Source organism: Nyctereutes procyonoides, unplaced genomic scaffold (assembly GCF_905146905.1).
Source record: "Nyctereutes procyonoides isolate TBG_1078 unplaced genomic scaffold, NYPRO_anot_genome, whole genome shotgun sequence".
NCBI lineage: Eukaryota > Metazoa > Chordata > Mammalia > Carnivora > Canidae > Nyctereutes > Nyctereutes procyonoides.
Genome location: NW_026575142.1, coordinates 8927674 through 8948254, shown reverse-complemented (window position 1 = coordinate 8948254; position 20581 = coordinate 8927674). Strand labels below are relative to the sequence as shown.

At 36.8% G+C, this 20581-nt stretch overlaps 1 protein-coding gene across 1 annotated transcript in view; it reads right to left on the bottom strand.

The window, feature by feature from the left end:
* The window catches only part of TTN (titin), a 272766-nt gene that overhangs the window by 117700 nt on the left and 134485 nt on the right, over positions 1–20581 (bottom strand). The window contains 19 exon segments of the mRNA XM_055307803.1: positions 1328–1396; positions 2719–2832; positions 5962–6039; positions 6311–6400; positions 6830–6913; positions 7319–7396; positions 7526–7609; positions 7745–7828; positions 7965–8048; positions 8182–8265; positions 8361–8444; positions 8557–8640; positions 8748–8831; positions 11244–11327; positions 11450–11533; positions 11646–11729; positions 18424–18501; positions 19274–19354; positions 20209–20502. Of these exon segments, the coding sequence (XP_055163778.1) occupies positions 1328–1396; positions 2719–2832; positions 5962–6039; positions 6311–6400; positions 6830–6913; positions 7319–7396; positions 7526–7609; positions 7745–7828; positions 7965–8048; positions 8182–8265; positions 8361–8444; positions 8557–8640; positions 8748–8831; positions 11244–11327; positions 11450–11533; positions 11646–11729; positions 18424–18501; positions 19274–19354; positions 20209–20502 (1806 nt within the window).

Below are 20581 nucleotides of genomic sequence, written 5' to 3'. Positions count from 1 at the left end.
CGAGGTGACCCTAAATAGGCTAAATAAAGATAACTTTGCATAACCTCAAAATTTAAATATACAAAAGGTAAATATTTCATTTTAAATAATGATTTTTTTCTGTCAGGTATTTTAAGTAAAATTCCACACTCAAACATTAATTTTTTTATCCATGTTAGATTGTGTTGGCTTTCAATACTATTTTAGCATTACCAATATTCTCAAGGTATAACTATTTTCATTGATCAAACCTGGAAAGACAACCATGCATCTAATTAATGTGGAATGTCATAGATCTTTTACTTATACAATGGAAATAGTGGAAATGCATCTTTGCATTTGTGTTTCTGTATTACCATTTTGTTTTTAAAGTCTTATTGACATTTGGGATTCAGGCACAGAACACATCATTGCAGCTATTATTTTTAAAGTTCTTATAATGTCAATCCATCTCATTTTAATGTTTAGGTGGGTTTCCCTCCATTACTAGCTAACTCCCATAGTAATATTATTTTGTAATCTCCACTTTACAAGTCAGGAAATGTATATTTAGATGGGTGATTTTTCTAAAATTCCAGAGTGAATCAAGAACAGATTCAATTTCTAGATCTGGATGTGTTGATTACTTAAACATAAGGCTACCATCTATTATACTTACTAGAAAAATTAATAATCTTATTTTTAACAGAAATTTTTCTAAAGCGTATGATCCATTTATTTTTATTTGGGGGTCTAGGTTTAGATAGGGAAAATACAGTGTAAAGAGGAATGCATTTTGAGAAAGGACCTTCAGTGATCAGGAATGCTCCCTTAAACTCCCAGTGAGATCTGCACATCTGAAAGAACGTCTTGGAGTCAGTGACAAGAGAGTGACAGGAAAGCCACAAGGAAATCCTTATAAGTCACCTCTATAGTATAGAAGGAGGACATGACTTGTATGTAGCGCTTCTAACACTGTCTAAAATACTCTGTTCAGGTGAAATTCAAAAGCTTTCTACTATTAGCTCTCTGCATTTTAGCCTAAGATGTGTCCTGACACTAACTTCAGCTAACCAGCAAAATTTGATATTTTCAAGTTAAGGAAAATACAAGAAGACATATGTAGATGAGACAAAGATAAACAATATCTATCCACAATGTATGAATTTGATGGGAGACAAAGGCAGCAACACTTATGAGCCAGGGCCATAAGAACTACAAAAATACAAGAAATAAATGAGACTACTCTGATTATGAAAGAAAGAAAGGAAGAAAAAAAAGAAAGACAGAACATTCTAGAAGACAGGAAGAGCAAGGAACCCAATGAAGGGATACTGCATAGAAATACATTTTCCGGACTGTGAAATACCTTTCAGAGGCTTAAGCTCCACTTTTTCTGGGACTTCAGGTTTTTCAGGAACTTTCTTCTTTGAAACAGCTTTAAAGAATATGATCTTAATGTTATTATTTGTATATTCAGACTAATCTGAAGTAAATTATTAAATATCTGCTCCAAGAGTAAAACCAAACTTTGCCTTACAGCCTAATAGCATTGATAACAGCCAAGAGCAGCCACCAAAGAACACACAAGGAGCGTTCAAACCATGAACACATTGCCCTTTTACTCTGACGGTGAGTAGTGAGATTAAGTCTGGTAGAGAAAGAAGATAATTTTTGTTCTTTACAGGAAGAAGAAATTTTCCTTTACGTGTACATTTGTATTACATATAAATTTGTATTAAATATGTATCTTTATGGACTATGAATCAATAGATGGGTAGCCTTTGAAGAGGTGCCCATTTTCTGTCTGACTTGGAATGCCAGAAGTTACCCCTGCTGGCCAGGAAGGGTAACGAGGGGCAAGAATCATAAGAACTCAGTAGTTTACTCTGAAAGATACTGGCTTTGTACATGTGTAGGTGACTATGGGAAAAGTGCTCGTCTAAGATTATATGTAGATATTTTAGATTGAGAAATCTCATGACACTACAAATAAAACGACATTGTATTACCATGAGAAGAATAATAGGCGTTTGCCAGTTTATTTCAGATGTCATTTTAAGAATTAAGTAACATTGCATCAATTCAAAGAAATATCTAAATGCCAAAAGAATGAAGGGAAATTTAATAATGAGAAGAGATGCTGGATATCAAATGTATTCATAATCACTCTTTCTGGTTATGCCAAAGACCACATAGGACACAATACGGGTTTTTAAGTTTCAAAAGAAAAAAAAATGGGGGGAGCAGCGGCAGGTCATTCGTATGCTTTCCTTTGATGGTATATGAGTACGTATTAGCTATTGATGCCATAAGTTTATTACTTATAGCATATTTCAGAACACATGAAACTCTTTAAGAACAAAGCTTTGGCTTTTTTATAAATTTGTTACTGCAACATTCAAAGTTTCATGCAGGGTTTTCTCATATATTCCAGTGCGCAAGATCCCAAAGATATGCATGACAATCACACTCTGAAATCAGAAAACCCTTTCTCCATAAGAAGGTTAGTTGGGCCACGCTGCATCCATATGTCCAGGATGAAGCTAGCGATGAGCAATGATGCCCTTTCTTTGAGGCATGACCAGACAAAGCACCCTGAGGCAGCAAAAAACGCAGGTCTCTAAGCAACTCTCACGGCTCGATCATGTTTGAAAGCGCACACTTTAAAAAATAATACATTTCTTGCAAGCACCATTTCAGATGACTGAATAGAAGTGTGAAGCAGGTTAATAAAGCTTTGGAGTAGCATTTTTATACCTTTAAGTTGGAACATTTTCTCCTTCACATCTTCCTTCGGTGGAGCCGGAGGAGGTACGGCAGGCTTTGGTTTGAGTTTTGGTTTCTCAACAACCTTCTTTTCAGGTTCAGGTTCTTGAAAGAGTATTTCAGGAGTGTTAGTACACGTGTATGCTAATTCGCATGTGCATATATAGTACATTCAGTAGAAATTTAAGCATATACGTGAAGCATAAAGTTTGCTTTTTACATTCACATTAGCGACCAACATAAAACAGTATCCAACATAAAACACAAAAATATCAACACTGTACACCGATGATGAGAAATATAGCAAAGGCACTAATAAAAACAAAGAAAGTATTCATATAAGCCTCACTGATATGAGATCGATAGCACAAATGACAGGGATACGTAAGAATGAAATGCACATTTACAACAGAGTATCTTACACACAGATGCAGAGAGACACAAGGAACAACATTAAACATACACACATATATATGTATGTGAAGATGAAGAATATGATGATAAAGAGCTAAGTCCAAGTAACTGAATACCTTGTATTGGTATTTCTTCTGGCTGTGGTTCAGGTTCAGGTTCTTCAGGCTCGATATACTTTTGAATTTCACGTTCTTTAAAGAATGTTGACAGAGGATATGAGATTGAAAAGTTCTTCACAAAGACTCATACAAATTTCACACCGATATAAAGATTGTAGTCACAAAAACAAAAACATACACTTCATGCAAAGTCACTTATATAGAAAAGGAGGTAAGATTCCTATTAAACATTCTATTAACTATTTGATGTAGGTTGATGATGAATGAGATGACTTTTAAAATTTGACAAGGGGCAAAAAAATAAAATAAAATAAAATAAAATAAAATAAAATAAAATAAAATTTGACAAGGGGTGATTGAGAATCCAATGCAATTGTTCCAGTTTTGCCTTGTAAACTGAATTATTAATTACTATCAAGAATAATCAAATTAAAGATTCTACCTTAAAAGAAGTATAACTATTTGAAAAGTGAAGCAAGCAGATGTTGGAATGCTTCTGTATAGAATTTCAAGAAAGAACGTCACCCTATGAATAATTTTTTTTAATTTGTAGCAGGAGTCTTTAAGAGATTAAAAAAGTTTATGTTTATACCTTCAACAGGGGGAGTCACTTTTCTACCAATGGTTATGGATGCTTTTTCTTCATACATTATTTCCTCGGGAGGCTCTTCAACTTAAAAAACACAGTATCATATTTTAGACTGTATTCACAATAGAATCTTTCCGACTTAGTTATCCTCTCTAACATCTTCCTCACTTAAGATGGCCCCAAAATATCAACAATTTTACTACATAAGACCGACAACAGACAAATACATAAGACCCATCTACAACCAAAGCAAGATGATGAAGACAACTGTCATCTTTCCAAGATTTATAGAGCAGCTGTGTACCTTGAACAGGTGGGGCTTCTGGCTCTTCAGGAATAGGAACGGACACTTTCTTTTCTGGGATGATTTCCTCGGGCACTTGAGGCACTTTAAAGATATTGATTTTGTTTACTATTAAGAATTTAGAAGATGTACAAGATTCTGCAAACAGCAGGCAAAGAATACAGTAGAAAGAACTTTATCTTACAAGACTTCATGGGGAAATATTGGCTTTGGAGGCATGGCATCCTTTTGGACATTCCAATTTTATAAATGAGTTTTCTCAGCCTTCTTCATTCACTTCTCTTCCTCTGAGTACCCTTAAATGTCAGTCTTCTCCACTGGCCTAACTCTGAAGCTTTAAAAACTTGACTCTACCTTCTGTGAGCAATCACTCTTGCACTCTCAACTCTTATTTCTCTGTGGACGACTTCTACATCGATACCTCCAGCTCTGATCTCTTTCCTAAACTCTAGATGCAGATTCCCAGCTTCTACATTTGAAAGGTGAAAAAAACACTTTCTTCTTTCTAATATTAGTTAGGGACCCAATAAACCATTCTCACTGATACCTAGCTACAACCTCTATGATAATCTTGGGCTCCTCTATTTCGCTACGTGTTTCCATAATAGACACCAATTCGATCTCCCATCTCTTTATTCTTCCATTTCTACTACCATTGGTCTTGTCCAACTCTTAAATAATTGCAGTGGATCTTGACTATTATCACTGTCTTTGAGTAGCTGGAACTATTGCTAGTCATCTTTCTGAAGCCCGACCATTTTCTCAATTGCTATACAACATAAAAATCGGTCGAAACTTAAATTTTTATTTCTTTCATACAGTTTTCCCTGATGCCTCTGCCTGAAATTTATCTTCCCTTGCTCTGTGTTTCTGTAGCCCTTTATACTCTTAGGTGTGATTGCTTCCTGTCTCTATTAGAGTTGTGCTGTGCTTTCTTCACACCATCTTTAAGTTGGTTGAAGACAGGACAAGAACTTTTTTTTCTAGGACACTGGTTAGTGGTCGGACATTCAGCAAAATATGCTGAATTGAGCTGTTCTACTTCTTGAATCAGAGGAGGTCCTCTGCTACCCCATGGAACCATGTCATAGCACAGCTGAATCTCATTTTTTCCCCTCCTGCTTATCATTTTTTTCTCTTTGCCCTCATGATCTTCCCCTTTTTATCTGTGAAATGTGGTTTTGCATAAGAACTATTATGAAATTACTCAGATAGCATTCAGAGAAATATATATTTTTTTCTTCATGGTAGGTACCTTTTTTGGGCAGGACTTCTTGTTTTTTGGCAACAGGCACAGTTTCCCTCTTTACTGGAACAAGTTTCTTGGGCACCTCAGGCACTTTGAAGATATTAGTTTTATTTTAAAAAGAGTATTTAGAAACATCTTAAATGTTAAGAATAAAGAATCTGTAATTAATGGAGCAGTATTAAAATTGTTGGAAATGAAGTAAGGACATTTTTGTCCATAGTTATGCAACAACAAACACAGATAACAGATTACTTTAAAAACGGAATGATACTAATGATATCAATGATTGACGTGAATACCTTCAGCTGCAGGTATTTCTGGCTTCTTAACCGTTGGGACTTTCTTCACTGGGACAACTTTCTTTGCCATCTCAGGTACTTTAAAGATATTAGTAGCATTTAATAACATAAAATCATAAGATGCAACATGTACACATTAATTTGACAACAACATTTAGGTAACAGTTACGCACATAAATACGACACAATACATAATACAGAGAGTGTCAGATTTTAGACAGCACACAAAGATGAAAAATGATTTATGTTACTGTAAGTACCTTTAGGAGGTGGAGCTTCTGGCTTCTTGATAACAGGAACTTTCTTCTCTGGAACAATCTTCTTGGGTTCTTCAGGCACTTGAAAGATAGGAATTTCTTTCAGTCAAATGATTACAATGAAAAGCTTTGACACTAATGAAGGAAAAGAGAAGATCACACCCATTCCTTTGGTAGGCACACTGGAAAATTCCATAGCTTTGTGTGTGCAAATGACTTCTGTTCTTGCCAGTGAAGTCAAATTTCAAGTAAGAGGATAGAAGACTAACATTTTTACCTTAAAGAAGATCTATAATAGTTATAAAAGTCAAATGATGTATTTTCCCGTGTAGTACAGGATCCCGCCATGTACCTGCCGGTGGTGGGGCTTCTGGCTCCTCCTCCTCTGCGACAGGAACTGGCTCTTCCTCTTCAGGGGCAATTTCCTCAGGTTCTTCATATACTTTAAAGATATAGTTAATTTTAATTCCATGTATCGAACAATATTTGGGGATGCACAAAACACCGAACATAAAAACGAGTAACCTTGACTTCCTCCCTTGTTTTAATTAATACCTTCTCTTATTTTTGTGAAGATGAAATCTACCTTATTCGCGTGGACTTCTGTTTCTATTGATCTGAATGCCTTTTTGGTGTTTAATGTCATTTATAGTCACTAGTCCTGCCCTACTTTTTGTGTGCATTACAGAAACTTTAATATAGCTTATGATGTGTAGATGTCGCTGATCAATCAGCACTAATTAAGAATGTTTAAGACAAGTAATTACAGGATAGAAAGTGACCAAGAGACACTGGATAAGAAAAAAAGAGGAACAAGGCTTAAATTAGCAATTCTCATGAGTGGCAAGCTCGTTAATGGTCTTATGTGTACCTTCTGGAGGAGGAGATTCTGCTTTCTCGGGAACAGGAATGGCTGGTTCCTCTTCAAAGACAGGTTTCTTTGGCACCTCTGGCACTTTAAAGATATTAGTTAGTTTTACTTCTGGGTAGTAGAGAAGGACTTGAAATTTATACCACCTCTAGTTCACATCTAGGTCAAATAACCCAGAGATAAATCCAAGAATAAAATTCACAAGGCCAGTAATCTGTTCTGAGACCCACACAGCAGGGAGGGAAATGTGGCCTACGAAGATTAACAGAACCTTGTTAGTCCACTTTTCGATGCTCATAATAGATGCATCAGTTTCTTGTCTTTAAACCAATGATGTTATTTAAAAACATGTAAACCCTAAAAATCCAGAACGGCAGGTTTGTGATTGTGAATATAAGAGGTTTGACAAACAACAGGGTTTCCTATAATGAGTAACTTTTGAAACCAAGGGGGAGTGCTTTCCCGAAGAATCTCATTAGCGACACATACCTTTAGGTGGCGGGACTTCGGGCTTCTTGGGCACCGTTACCTTCTTCTCTGCAACAACTTCTTTTGGAACTTCAGGCACTTTAAAGATATTAGTATTTGAACATTATGAAGAGCCGCTAGTAAACATTCATCACATTTACATAGAACAAAATACTTTTTAAGAGTTGGAGACTTTATCCTCATCACACAGTAGTCAGCTGTATGTACCTTTAGCAGGTGGGACTTCTGGTTTTTTGGGAACCACTGGAGGCACCTTCTTTTCAGGGACAACTTCCTTGGGTACCTCAGGCACTTTAAAAGATAATGCGTTGTTCTTAGCTCATATTTTCCATGACATGAAAATCATTAGGTATAGCCGTGGAACCCCACCAACACTTTAAATAAAGACACATTTTTCTGTAGGAGGTTAGTGGCGGGGGGAGATACCTTTCACTGGTGGTGGTTCAGGCTTTTTGGCAACAATAGCAGGTGGTTTCTTTTCTGGGACAGGTTTCTTGGGTGGCACCGCCACTAAAGATATTAGAATTTATTTTTTTAGAATCCGTGAAGATGAATGAAAAATAAGACAAAAGTTCAAAACGTCCAGAATTTTCAGGGCAAGAGGGGAGGAACATTTCCTAAGGTGACCTAGCAACTGGCCAAGTACCTTTTGGAGGAGGAGCAGGCTCTGGCTCTTCCACAGCTTCGGCGGGGGGCTCTTCCCAGGCAACTTCTTCAGGCTCCTCATGCACTTAAAAGAGACAAGCTCATTTTAATGCTAGAGTTGCCTAAAGCATTGGACATATTTTACAAAAAGATTTTTACAACACTAAGTAGAGAGTTCTCTTTTAAAACAAAATGATTTTTGTGAGTTTGATTATTACCTGCAGGGGGAGGACTTTCTGGTTTGGGAGGAATCACTTCAGGCACCTTCTTTTCTGGAATAGCTGCCTTGGGCACCTCTGGCACTTTAGAGATATTAGTAATGTCATGGTTAGACGGAGGGGAGGCAAAGGGACAGTATCAAACCCGGTGATGGGGGGGTGGGGTGGGGGGTGGCTACCTTTGGCTGGTGGGACTTCAGGCTTTTTGGGAGGCGCCTCAGGCACTTTCTTTTCAGGGATAACTTCTTTGGGAGCCTCGGGCACTTGAAAAATATTAGTAAAATTACATTTAGGAATCATGAAGACCCCTGGAACAAGACATTTTCAAGAGCAGAAGAATTATGCTTTTTTAAGCCTAACATTGGTGACAAGTACCTGTAACAGGTGGGACTTCTGGCTTTTTAGGAGGCGGCACACGCACTTTCTTTTCAGGGACAACTTCTTTGGGAGCCTCAGGCACTTAAAAGATATTAGCAAAATTACATTTAGGAAATATGAAGATCCCTGGAACAAGATATTTTTAAGAGCAGAGTTATCTTTTTCAGCCTAAGGTCGGTGACAAATACCTTTAACAGGTGGGACTTCTGGCTTTTTAGGAGGTGCCACATGCACTTCCTTTTCAGGGACAACTTCCTTGGGAGCCTCGGGCACTTAAAAGATATTAGTAAAATTACATTTAGGAATTACGAAGACCCCTGGAACAAGACATTTTCAAGAGCCAAGTTATCTTTTTCAGCCTAAGGTTGGTGACAAATACCTGTAACAGGTGGGACTTCTGGCTTTTTAGGAGGCGGCACACGCACTTTCTTTTCAGGGACAACTTCTTTGGGAGCCTCAGGCACTTAAAAGATATTAATAAAATTATACTTAGGAATTACAAAGACCCCTGGAACAAGATATTTTCTTTTCTTTTTTTTTTTTTTAACAAGATATTTTCAGGAGCAGAGATAACTTTTCAGCCTAAGGTCGGTGACAAGTACCTGTAACAGGTGGAACTTCTGGCTTTTTAGGAGGCGGCACACGCACTTTCTTTTCAGGGACAACTTCTTCGGGAGCCTCGGGCACTTAGAAGATATTAGTAAAATTACATTTAGGGGTTATGAGACTTCTAGAACAAAACATTTTTAAGTGCAGAAGGGTTATATTCCTAAGTTGAAGGTGAGTGACAAGTACCTGTAACAGGTGGGACTTCAGGCTCTTTAGGAAGCACCACAGGCACTTCCATTTCAGGGACAACTTCTTTGGGAGCCTCGGGCACTTAAAAGATATTAGTGAAGTTACACTTAAGGGTTATGTGAGACGACTAGAACAAAACATTTTCAAGCACAGAAGGGTTATATCTTAAGTCTATGTTGAGTGACAAGTACCTGTAACAGGTGGGACTTCCAGCTTTTTAGGAGGTGGCACACGCACTTTCTTTTCAGGGACAACTTCTTTGGGAGCCTCGGGCACTTAGAAGATATTAGTAAAATTACACTTAAGGGTTATGAGACTCTTAGAACAAAATATTTTCAAGCACAGAAGGGTTATATCTTCTTAAGTCTAAAGTGAGTGACAAGTACCTGTAACAGGTGGGACTTTGGGCTTTTTAGGAGGTGCCACAGACACTTTCTTTTCAGGGACAGCTTCTTTGGGAGCTTCAGGCACTTAAAAGATATTAGTAAAATTACACTTAGGAGTTATGAAGACCGCTGGAACAAGACATTTTCAAGAGCAGAAGCTGTGTCTTTTTAAACTTAAGGTGAGTGACAAATACCTGTAACAGGTGGGACTTCTGGCTTTTTAGGAGGTGGCACACGCACTTTCTTTTCAGGGACAACTTCTTTGGGAGCCTCGGGCACTTAGAAGATATTAGAATTACACTTAAGGGTTACGAGACTGCTAGAACGAAATGTTTTTAAGCGCAGAAGGCTTGTATCTTCTTAAGTCTATGCTGAGAGACAAGTACCTGTAACAGGTGGGGCTTCAGGCTTTTTAGGAGGTGCCACTGCTGCTTTCTTTTCAGGGACAATTTCTTGAGGAACTTCAGGCACTTAAAAGATATTAGTAGTTTTACATTTAGATTAATGGGGTCAATGGACTAAAACTATTTCCAAGAGCAGAAGAGGTATTTCTTCTTTCGATAAGGACTTGCGTGAATAATACCTGAAATTGGTTGGGCTTCTGGTGTTTTGGGTGGTGCCCTGGGAAATTTCTGTTCTGGGACAACTTCTTGAGCAACTTCAGGTACTTGAAAGATATTAGTAGTTTTAAAGTTAAGTTAATCAAGAGCAATGGGCTAAAATTATTCTGAAGAAAAGAAGATATTTCTTCAAACTGAGGTCAGGGCTAACATGTACCTGTAACAGGAGGAGCATCTGGTTTTTTGGATGGCGCCTTGGGAATGATCTCTTCGGGGACAGCTTCTTGAGGAACTTCAGGCACTTGAAAGATATTAGTATTTTTAGAGTTTATGAGTGGCGAAGGTACATATTACAACGATGGTGAAGAGTACAAGATGATATTCTTTTCTTCTTAATAGGACAGTGTGAATAAATACCTTTAGCAGGTGGGACTTCTGGCTTTTTGGGCACAACCACAGACATTTTCTTTTCGGGGACAACTTCTTTAGGAGCTTCAAGAACTTTGAAGATATTAGTATCTTTTAGTTAGAGATTATAAAGGGGTTTTATTGCCAACACATTTACCCAAGCAAATGCAATTTATGAGACTGGCGGACACTCCTGTGACACTTCTCCCAGCCCCCTGAAATAGGTGACCAACAACACAGAAGGATAAATACCTTTAGCAGGTGGAGCTTCTGGCTTTTTGGGAGGAGCCACCGGTACTCTCTTCTCAGGGATGACTTCCTTGGGTGGTTCCTCAGGCACTTCAAAGATATTGGTAATTTGTGTTTAGAAACGGTGGAAAAAAGTGACTGTAATATAATTATGCACTAAGATACTGTGGTTAACTTCTGACTTTCTTTAGAATTCTATCACGTTTATATGGTCGTATTTATATACATAATTTTCTAGCTAAAATAACAGTTTTCACCCTAGGATGTATGACACGGACATTACCTGCAGGGGGAGGACTTTCCGGTTTGGGAGGAATCACTTCAGGCACCTTCTTTTCTGGAACAGCTGCCTTGGGCACCTCTGGCACTTTAGAGATATTAGTAATGTCATGGTTAGACGGAGGGGAGGCAAAGGGACAGTATCAAACCCGGTAACGGTGGTTGGGGTGAGGGTAGGGGTGGGGGTCGGGGTGGGGTGGGGGTGACTACCTTTGGCTGGTGGGACTTCAGGCTTTTTGGGAGGCGCCTCAGGCACTTTCTTTTCAGGGATAACTTCTTTGGGAGCCTCGGGCACTTGAAAAATATTAGTAAAATTACATTTAGGAATCATGAAGACCCCTGGAACAAGACATTTTCAAGAGCAGAAGAATTATGCTTTTTTAAGCCTAACATTGGTGACAAGTACCTGTAACAGGTGGGACTTCTGGCTTTTTAGGAGGCGGCACACGCACTTTCTTTTCAGGGACAACTTCTTTGGGAGCCTCAGGCACTTAAAAGATATTAGCAAAATTACATTTAGGAAATATGAAGATCCCTGGAACAAGATATTTTTAAGAGCAGAGTTATCTTTTTCAGCCTAAGGTCGGTGACAAGTACCTGTAACAGGTGGGACTTCTGGCTTTTTAGGAGGCGGCACATGCACTTCCTTTTCAGGGACAACTTCCTTGGGAGCCTCGGGCACTTAAAAGATATTAGTAAAATTACATTTAGGAAATATGAAGATCCCTGGAACAAGATATTTTCAAGAGCAGAGTTATCTTTTTCAGCCTAAGGTCGATGACAAGTACCTGTAACAGGTGGGACTTCTGGCCTTTTAGGAGGCGCCACAAGCACTTTCTTTTCAGGGACAACTTCTTTGGGAGCCTCGGGCACTTAAAAGATATTAGTAAAATTATACTTAGGGGTTTTGAAGACAAGTGAAACAAAATATTTTCAAGCACAGAAGGATTATGTCTTCTTAAGTCTATGGTGAGTGACAAGTACCTGTAACAGGTGGGACTTCTGGCCTTTTAGGAGGCGCCACAAGCACTTTCTTTTCAGGGACAACTTCTTTGGGAGCCTCGGGCACTTAAAAGATATTAGTAAAATTACAATTAAAAACGATGAGGCCACTAGAGCAAAATATTTTCAAGAGCAGAAGAGTTATATCTTCTTAAACCTAAGGCTAGTGACAAATACCTGTAACAGGTGGGACTTCTGGCCTTTTACGAGGCGCCACAAGCACTTTCTTTTCAGGGACAACCTCTCTGGGAGCTTCGGGCACTTTGAAGATATTAGTAAATTTGCTTTTGAGTCACAAGGATCAACACAGACAAGAACTGCATTAATTCATCAAAAGAACTTTCAAGTCTAGCCTGGTGTTCCTTCCTATTGCCCTTCTACCCCACCTTAAGGAAAGGGTGGTCCAGAATGTACCTTTGGCAGGTACGACTTCAGGCTTTTGGGGAGGAGGCACTTTCTTTTGTGGGACAACGTCTCTGGGCGCTTCTGGCACTTTAAAGATATTAATATTTTTACATTGAGAAGTTATAAGACTCCAAACACACAGGAAGCACATTCATACCAGCAAAGACATTTCCCCAGATTGCTAAGCTTTCAAGAACATATACCTTCATCAGGAACAACTTCAGCCTTTTTGTGACGAATCACATATGTTTTCTTTTCAGAGACAATTTCTTGGGGAGCTTCCGGCACTTTAAGAAATTAGTATTTTAACATTTAGTGTCATGGAGATCACGAGGCACAGCAAAAATTTTTCAAGACAACAAGAGCTATCTCTTCTTTAGCTTGAGGGCATGGCCACTTGTACCTTCAATCGAAGGAGGTTCTCTTTTTTTGGAAGGAACTCTCTTGGCAGGAAAAACTTCTTGAGGAGCTTCAGGCACTTTAAAGATATTAGTATTTCACATTTAAGATTTAAAATGATTAGTGAAACCAGTAACCACAAAAAGTTAGCCGTAGTTTTCTACAAGTCTCTTTTCTTCCTGTCTATTCTCCCCTTGCTCCGCCAATCGACTAAGTCTTAGGGGTTAGTAGGATCCTCAAGAAGAAGGGCTCACCCTCTGCCAGCACCTGGCTTAGTTCCTGTGACACGGTAGACCCTCCCTACTAAGTATTGGTTGAATGAGTACTCTAATAGAAGGGGTTTCTGTCTTCATAGGAACACCCACAAATATTTTCTCTTGAGAGGTTAACTTCTTGTGCAGCTTCAGGTACTTTAAAGATATGCTTACATTTAGGTGTTATGAAGAACATTAGTAAAGCATAGTTCTTAAGATCACAGGACGTGTCATTTCTTCTTCAGTCTCTGTTCACAGGTATCGACATACCTTCTATAGGCAGAGGTTCTGGTTCTTTAGGAACATCCTCAGATACTTGCACTTCAGGAGCAAATTCTTTCACAGCTTCTGGTGCTTTGAAGATATTAGTATCACGCTTAGAGGTTAAGGCATCAGTGAAGACATTAGTTATTAATTAAACCACAATGGTATTTCTGGGTACAAGAGTGCTTCTTCTAAAAAACTGGATGATGTATAAAGTTTGGAAGAAGGGAATCAAGTCTTAATTTTCCGTGTTTATGGTTCCCCAGCTCCCTAGCACCACACACATAATTGGCATTGATTAAACAAATGAAGGCAGGAAGGATAGAACGAAAGATACCTTTACTGGAAGGTGTTTTAATCTCAGGGGGAGCAGCCATGGGGGTTTTCTTTACAGGGACAGTTTCTTGAGGTGATTCAGGCACTTTAAAGATATTAAATAAACTGTACTTCAGGGTGATGAAGCGTTTTAGTCCTAACTCCGCCTACAGGAACGCCCCAGAATGGGAGACCTCCCTGTTCCTTATAGCGGATTCTTTAGGAACAGATGAGTGCTTGATTATCAGGAGCTATTTTCTTGGTCAACTCAGGTACTATCAATATTAGTAATTTTATTCCTTGGAATGGTAGGTATATAGAAAATTAGATCATGGAAAATTAGCTTCAAGTGAAAAAAATTGATTTTTTATAATTAATGATGTACTTTTAGCTATTAATTTGAGGAGAATAAAACAGCTTCTTTCTCATCTGGATAGGCTTCATTTTGTACCCTTGCCTTAGGCACTTTAGAAAGGGATTTGTTTTTCAAGTATTAGAGGAGAATGACCCAAAGATTCTAGACTGAAAAAATCATGTCAGTGTTTGGGTATTCTTTCTTTCTTTATTTTTTTGGATATTCTTTAAATCACAGAATATTATGGATATTGTAAAGAAATTATTATTCTGGGTGTTTTAAAACTTTCTCTTCTTTTGATTTATCTAAAAATATTCAAAATGGACAATAAAAGGTGATGAGAAGGAATAATTAAGTATTCAGCACAGAATTCCAACTTTAACTAGTTTTAACTGCCTTAGTTTTAGAAGGCTCTCAGGTGGAGACCATAGCACAAAAAAAAACTGCTCAAAGTTGAATTTAATCTCTTATTGTCTTTATGTCATGTTTTTCTGAGAATATTTCTATATTTAAGTCCTATGGGAAAATAATTATTTCAAATGTATATGCTTGTGCTTAGTAGTAAGTTTATTTTCATGGAAAAGCAATTCTAATAGGCAGTTATATTATCTCTTGAAATTTCAACCCCAGGGAGCATTGAATTACCAATTTATAGTCTGCAGCCAAGCACCTCTGCCATTTGATGGTACTGATTTCTGCTTTAAATGGGAATGAAACCAATCCAATCGAGTTTCAGGGATATAAATGTTATAAGTGGTCTTGTGTACATTTTTTTTTCTAGCTATTTTTTCTTCTTTCCTTGGAAACAGTAATAGCTATTTCTTATTGAAGAATCAATCCATCTGGGTCACAGCTACACATTATGTATCTTCATGTAATCCTTAGAGGCCTCATAGATAAAGTTTATAGCCCAAGCATCTTCCATTTAAATAAGTTAAAGATTTTTTTCCCTCTATTTTCTTTTGAATAACTCATGGGAACATGTATATACCCAGCTGAGCTTCTGCTTTGGGGGACCCACTTCTTTGGAATGACTTCCTTAGTAGCAACTGGGGCTTTCAAGATATTAGTATATTTACATATGTTAAGGACAACTACAATCCTGAGATGTGGAAGCTGGCTTTCTTCTGGCTTGTACCTTTGGGTGGTGGTAGCGTTCTTCTTTTAGCAACGGGAACTTGCCGCTCTGGAAGACCTTCCGTGGAGACTTCCAACTCTTTAAAGATATTAGTATTTTTTAGTTGAGAAAAGGCAAAGACATGAAGACACAAGATATATAAAAAGTTAGGTATATTAACAGGTATTGTAGCTTTAAATTAGAAATTTAATTTTTGTTCTAATTGTTTATCCTTGTACATTGTATGAGTGGCACTTGTTTTGGAGGGGGAGGCAAGCATAGAAAGTTTCTTGTCTTGGGTACATTGGGGGCCTTCAAGATATTAGTATTTTAGTGTTAGAGGTTCTGAGAACCTACACAAAACACAATGTATTTAGCAGACCAAAGAAGAAAGATTCTCTTTAGATTTTCATAACTAAGAATTATACCTTCAGTTGGAGGATGCTCTGGAATTTGGGGAACAGCTTCAGGTAACTCCACTTCTGGAAAAACTTCTCTGGTTGTATCAGGCTCTTTAAAGATATTAGTAGGTTTACACTTAGAGGTTGTAAAAACAGTAAATTATATAACACGCAATTTTTGAGTCTTGAATCCAAAGATGTTCATCTAGGTTTGATGTTGTTGAAATGTACCTTTGGTTGCTGGTATTTCTCTCTTTTTAGGAATGGTCACATATATTTTGTCCTCTGGAACGACTTTCTTGGATGGCTCAGGTGCTTAAAAGATATGAGTATAATTATATTTATAAACAGCGAAGGAAAAGATAGAGCTTTTAAAAGAGCCAAAAATAAATTTTCTTCAGACTAGATCATAGGTGTTATATACCTTTTGCTATTTTGGCTTTTGTCTTTTGAGGATGAGTCACAAGAACTTTTTCTTCTGAGGTAGATTCTTCATATACTTCATAAACTTTAAAGATATTAGTATGTATACAAGTGAGGGCATTTCAAGGCAGTGGCAAAGAGTATTAAGAAAACATAATACGTAACACACATTCATCACCCAGATTACCTGTAGTAATAGACACAAACTATGACAATAACACATTGGCTAAGAGAAAGCGTCATTCCCAGGTCTATCATAAGAACTCCCATTTATGATAATAATAAAATTGAGGAATTCACTAACAAGGGACTATATAATTCTTCTACTTTGTCTGCAGAAAGTTACTGGCAAAATTGTCCTTTGCTCTTAGTTTTGTTCATAAAGAACAGAGTTGATACTGAGTTGCACATTGAGAATTCTACATTTGATCTACTGGAAATTCATGTAAGTCCTTTCCTTTTCCAGGAACCTAATTGGCCATAATTTCAAACCATATCTGGTTTATGGCTGTGTAGTTTAACAACCACTTAGGGACTGGAAGCAGAGAAAAAAAAATAGTTAAATCTCTGAAAATAAGGCAAATGAAGAAAATAAAGATTTCCTTGGCTTTTAGAAAGGAAGACTGCCTGGTGACAATAACCAAACTAAAACATGGAAAGGATACTTAATGGAGGGAGTCATCACATATTTTTATCCCAGCCTACTATTACAGACAGACAAAAAAAAAAAAAAGGGGGGCTTACACAGGGAATTTTTTAGGTTAAAATAAATGGAAGAAAATCTTGACTACTGGCATTTTTACTATTCAGATTATTGAATATTCAGAATATTTTATTATTCAGATTATTTTGTTCTTCAAATTATTTAATCATAATTTTACATATAAACAAAAAATGATTTGAGAATTCTTTTGATGCTGTAATGGCCTTATAAATCTATGGTCATTTGAGCAATTTGAGCAACATTGCCAAATGTTTCCAATGATGGCTGTGAAGAGTAAAAAAATAAGGGGGCATTTTGAATCTATAAAATCCAATTAAAACATTATGATGAAGTTAAAGTTACTTCAAGGCCTAAGAAAAGAAGTTGCTTCAAAGCAGAAGATATTTGCATACAGAACAGGTTAACAAGACAAGACAATGACAAATTCAATAAGCCAAATGATTTTTCTAAAATTAGACAATGTTATAAGTACAGGGCTATTTATTTTTTAAAATGGTGAGGAGACATACCTTGTTTAAGGCAAAGAACCATTCAAATAATTTAATTTTAGCCAAATATTTTTTGGCATGTTGGGCTTTTATAAGATATTAGTATATTTATTTTTAAAAGCTATGAAGACAAACACAAACACAAATGAAACCGAAAAGCACCACCAATTTTTCCACACTCACTGTACATCGCTGTGTCTTCAGAAAGAGCTTTAGATGATCTTTCTTCTTGAATACCTTTCTTAAGCACCTCAGGAACTTTAAAGATATTAGTATATTAATTGTTATAAATAACAAATATACTACATATATACAGCAAAATAAAAGAATTTAACATCACACACATTGACTTTAAACCACGGATAACTAAACAAAGTCATTTTGTGTCATGATTAGTATCAGTGTATACCTTTAGCTGGTGGAACTTCAGGCTTTTTAGGAAGAGCTTCACGAATCTTTTCTTCTGGAACAATTTTCTTGGGTACTTCAGGTGCTTTAAAGATATTTGTTTATTTTATTTTTAAAAATATCATAATTGGGTATAAAGCATCAGGACAAAAAGAGGATCTAACAAGAAGAATGCCAAGAATTCCAAAATCATAAGCCAGCTAAACACAGTCAATGCATCTCTCTAGATTGCCTTGTTGATGAGTTCTTGATCTGTCATATTAAAAATACTTTGTCTTTGGAGTAAAGCATCATTTTCTATTGTCATTTGGAATGTTTACTTGTTTTCAGAGCTCCTTGACAATAGCTTCCAAAAAAGAAAAGAAGTTGAGGGTCAATAATGTTTAATTATTGCTTAAGAAGAGGATCAACAAAAACAGTAACACCTTTAGGCTGATGCCTTTGTTTCTGGAGAGTCATCACAAAAGAGAGGATTATGTTATAGAACATAAACTGAAGTTTGCATAATTCAGCTATATTGTGGCATTGAGGGGAGAATGATCTCTCTCTCTCTCTCTCTCTCTCTCTGTTTCATAGTAAGTGAATAAAAGAGGGGTTTATGATAGTGGCGAATCACCAAAGGCAGGTACCTTTAGCTGGTGGAAATATGGGCTCTTCAGGAACACGTACTTTTTCTTCTACCACAATTTTCTTGGGCGCTTCAGGTACTTTAAAGATAGTAGTGATAATTTCTTTTACTTTTAAAGATTCATAAAGGTTTGCAACAAGCACAACATAAATGTAAACACAACACATGACATAGTCACAAAATAAAAGAGTTATCACTTTATCAGACATATTACAGTATTAAAGTGAGTTAAATTGTGATAACAAACATGACAGAAATCCAGAAAAATCTCCCGTGTTAGAATCGTAAGAGTTTGACAAGAAAAATTAACAAGACATCTTCAGCTGGCGATACTTCTGCTTGTTTTGGTGGAATGGTTGATACGTTCTCTTCAGTGATAATGTTTTTAAATGATTCAAGCACTTTAAAGATGTAAGTACATACTATTTATTAGATGTTTTTTATTTCTATTGGAAAATTCAAGAGGTTCCCAAAAACGTACAAAGCAGGAATACATAGTCATGATGTATGTATTATTACTAAATGATTAAAATGAATAAAATAGGAAAACATGGATTTATCAATAAGCATATTAGTAAATATCCAGTATCGAACAGTACCAAAGAAGGAAACCTAGGTGCACTATTTCGTTAATAAAGATACTTGCTTTGGGTGTTTTAGGTATAACTACAGTGACTTTCTATTTTGGTAGAACTACCTTTGGCCCCTCAACCTTTTTAAACGTATTAGTTTGTTTAGAAATTCCAGAAACACAAGACACAGAAGAAAAACATCAAGAATGCGAACTCGTAATATAATCAAGGTGCTTCTGTACATACAATAAGGTAAGTAGGTTTTCACCAATGAAATACCTTTAGCTGGTGGCTCTTTTCGAGGAACAACTTTAGTGGGTGGTTTTTTTGGAGGGATGACTTTCTCAGATATTTCAGGCCCTTCAAAGATATTAGTATTTCGATTTAGAATGAGTTCTTTAGGTAATTGGGAGCACTACTAATAAAGTTAGTCCAGTGAGGGCTCATAAATGCTTTACCTAATTATATTTTTTTGAAGTTACATCACACTTCCAAGACAGACATGATTTCGCTAAATTTCATATATATTGTAGACTTACTATGAATAAAAAGCACACATGCACACACATATTCCTTCATATTACACACATATTAATTTGTGCAAGATTTGGAATGGTACCGAAGAGAATTTATTTATATCATGGTTTATCCTCAAAAAAAAAAAAAAAAAAAACTAGAATGCAAGCGGTGTTACCAATGCTTCATTTGCTTCCTTACTGTTATTTTGCTAATGAAAATGTCAGAAAGTGGTCGAAGCTTTCAGTAAGCAATGATCAGTTTGTGAACAGCTGGCTCATGTTAACAAAGCAATGGCTGTTTTGCCTGAACATGTAAACCCCTCAGTTAACTGAGGAGCTTCTATGTCACTCAACCGACTACACTGGTCAGATATTTTGGCACCCGTAACAATCCTGTAACAATCATTCCTAGCTGGCTTCAAAAAAGAGTCCACAAATTCATACAGTGAGCTCCTTAGATAAGTAGATATCAAATACTATTATCTTGTCTGCTAAAATTATATGCTGTATGGTTAATCTCTACTCCACATTAATCTGTGCATCAAATAGTTGCAGCTCATGCTTAAAGCATGCCATAATTTGAACTTGGAAAGTAAGTGGGTTTCTAGTATTCCAAACTGGACATGAAATGCACTTAAAAAAAGTGAGTTAGAGCAGAGTATAACAATTTGCAATAGCAACAGAATTCCCCTATACCTTTAGGTGGAGCTTTGGGTTTTTCATATACTTCCACTTCTTCTGTCTCTAAAAATTCTATTACCCTATGGACCTCTTCAGCTCTGTGTACTTCTTCCATTCTAGGTTTTTCAACTCTGATGAATTCTTCTACTTCATGGAACTCTTCTTCTTCAAAATATTCTTGAACTTCGTGGAACTCTTCTTTCTCAAGAACTTCCACTGGTGTTTCCACTACTTCTAATTCTGTTCTTTCTCTTACTACCTCCTCTTTGTGGAAGGCAACTGATACTTTTTCTTCATAGACAGTCCTCCCTGAAAGAGCAGCTATTTTAATATTTTTTTTAAAAAAACACAAAAGGAATGAAGATATAAATTCAAAATACAGAATGAA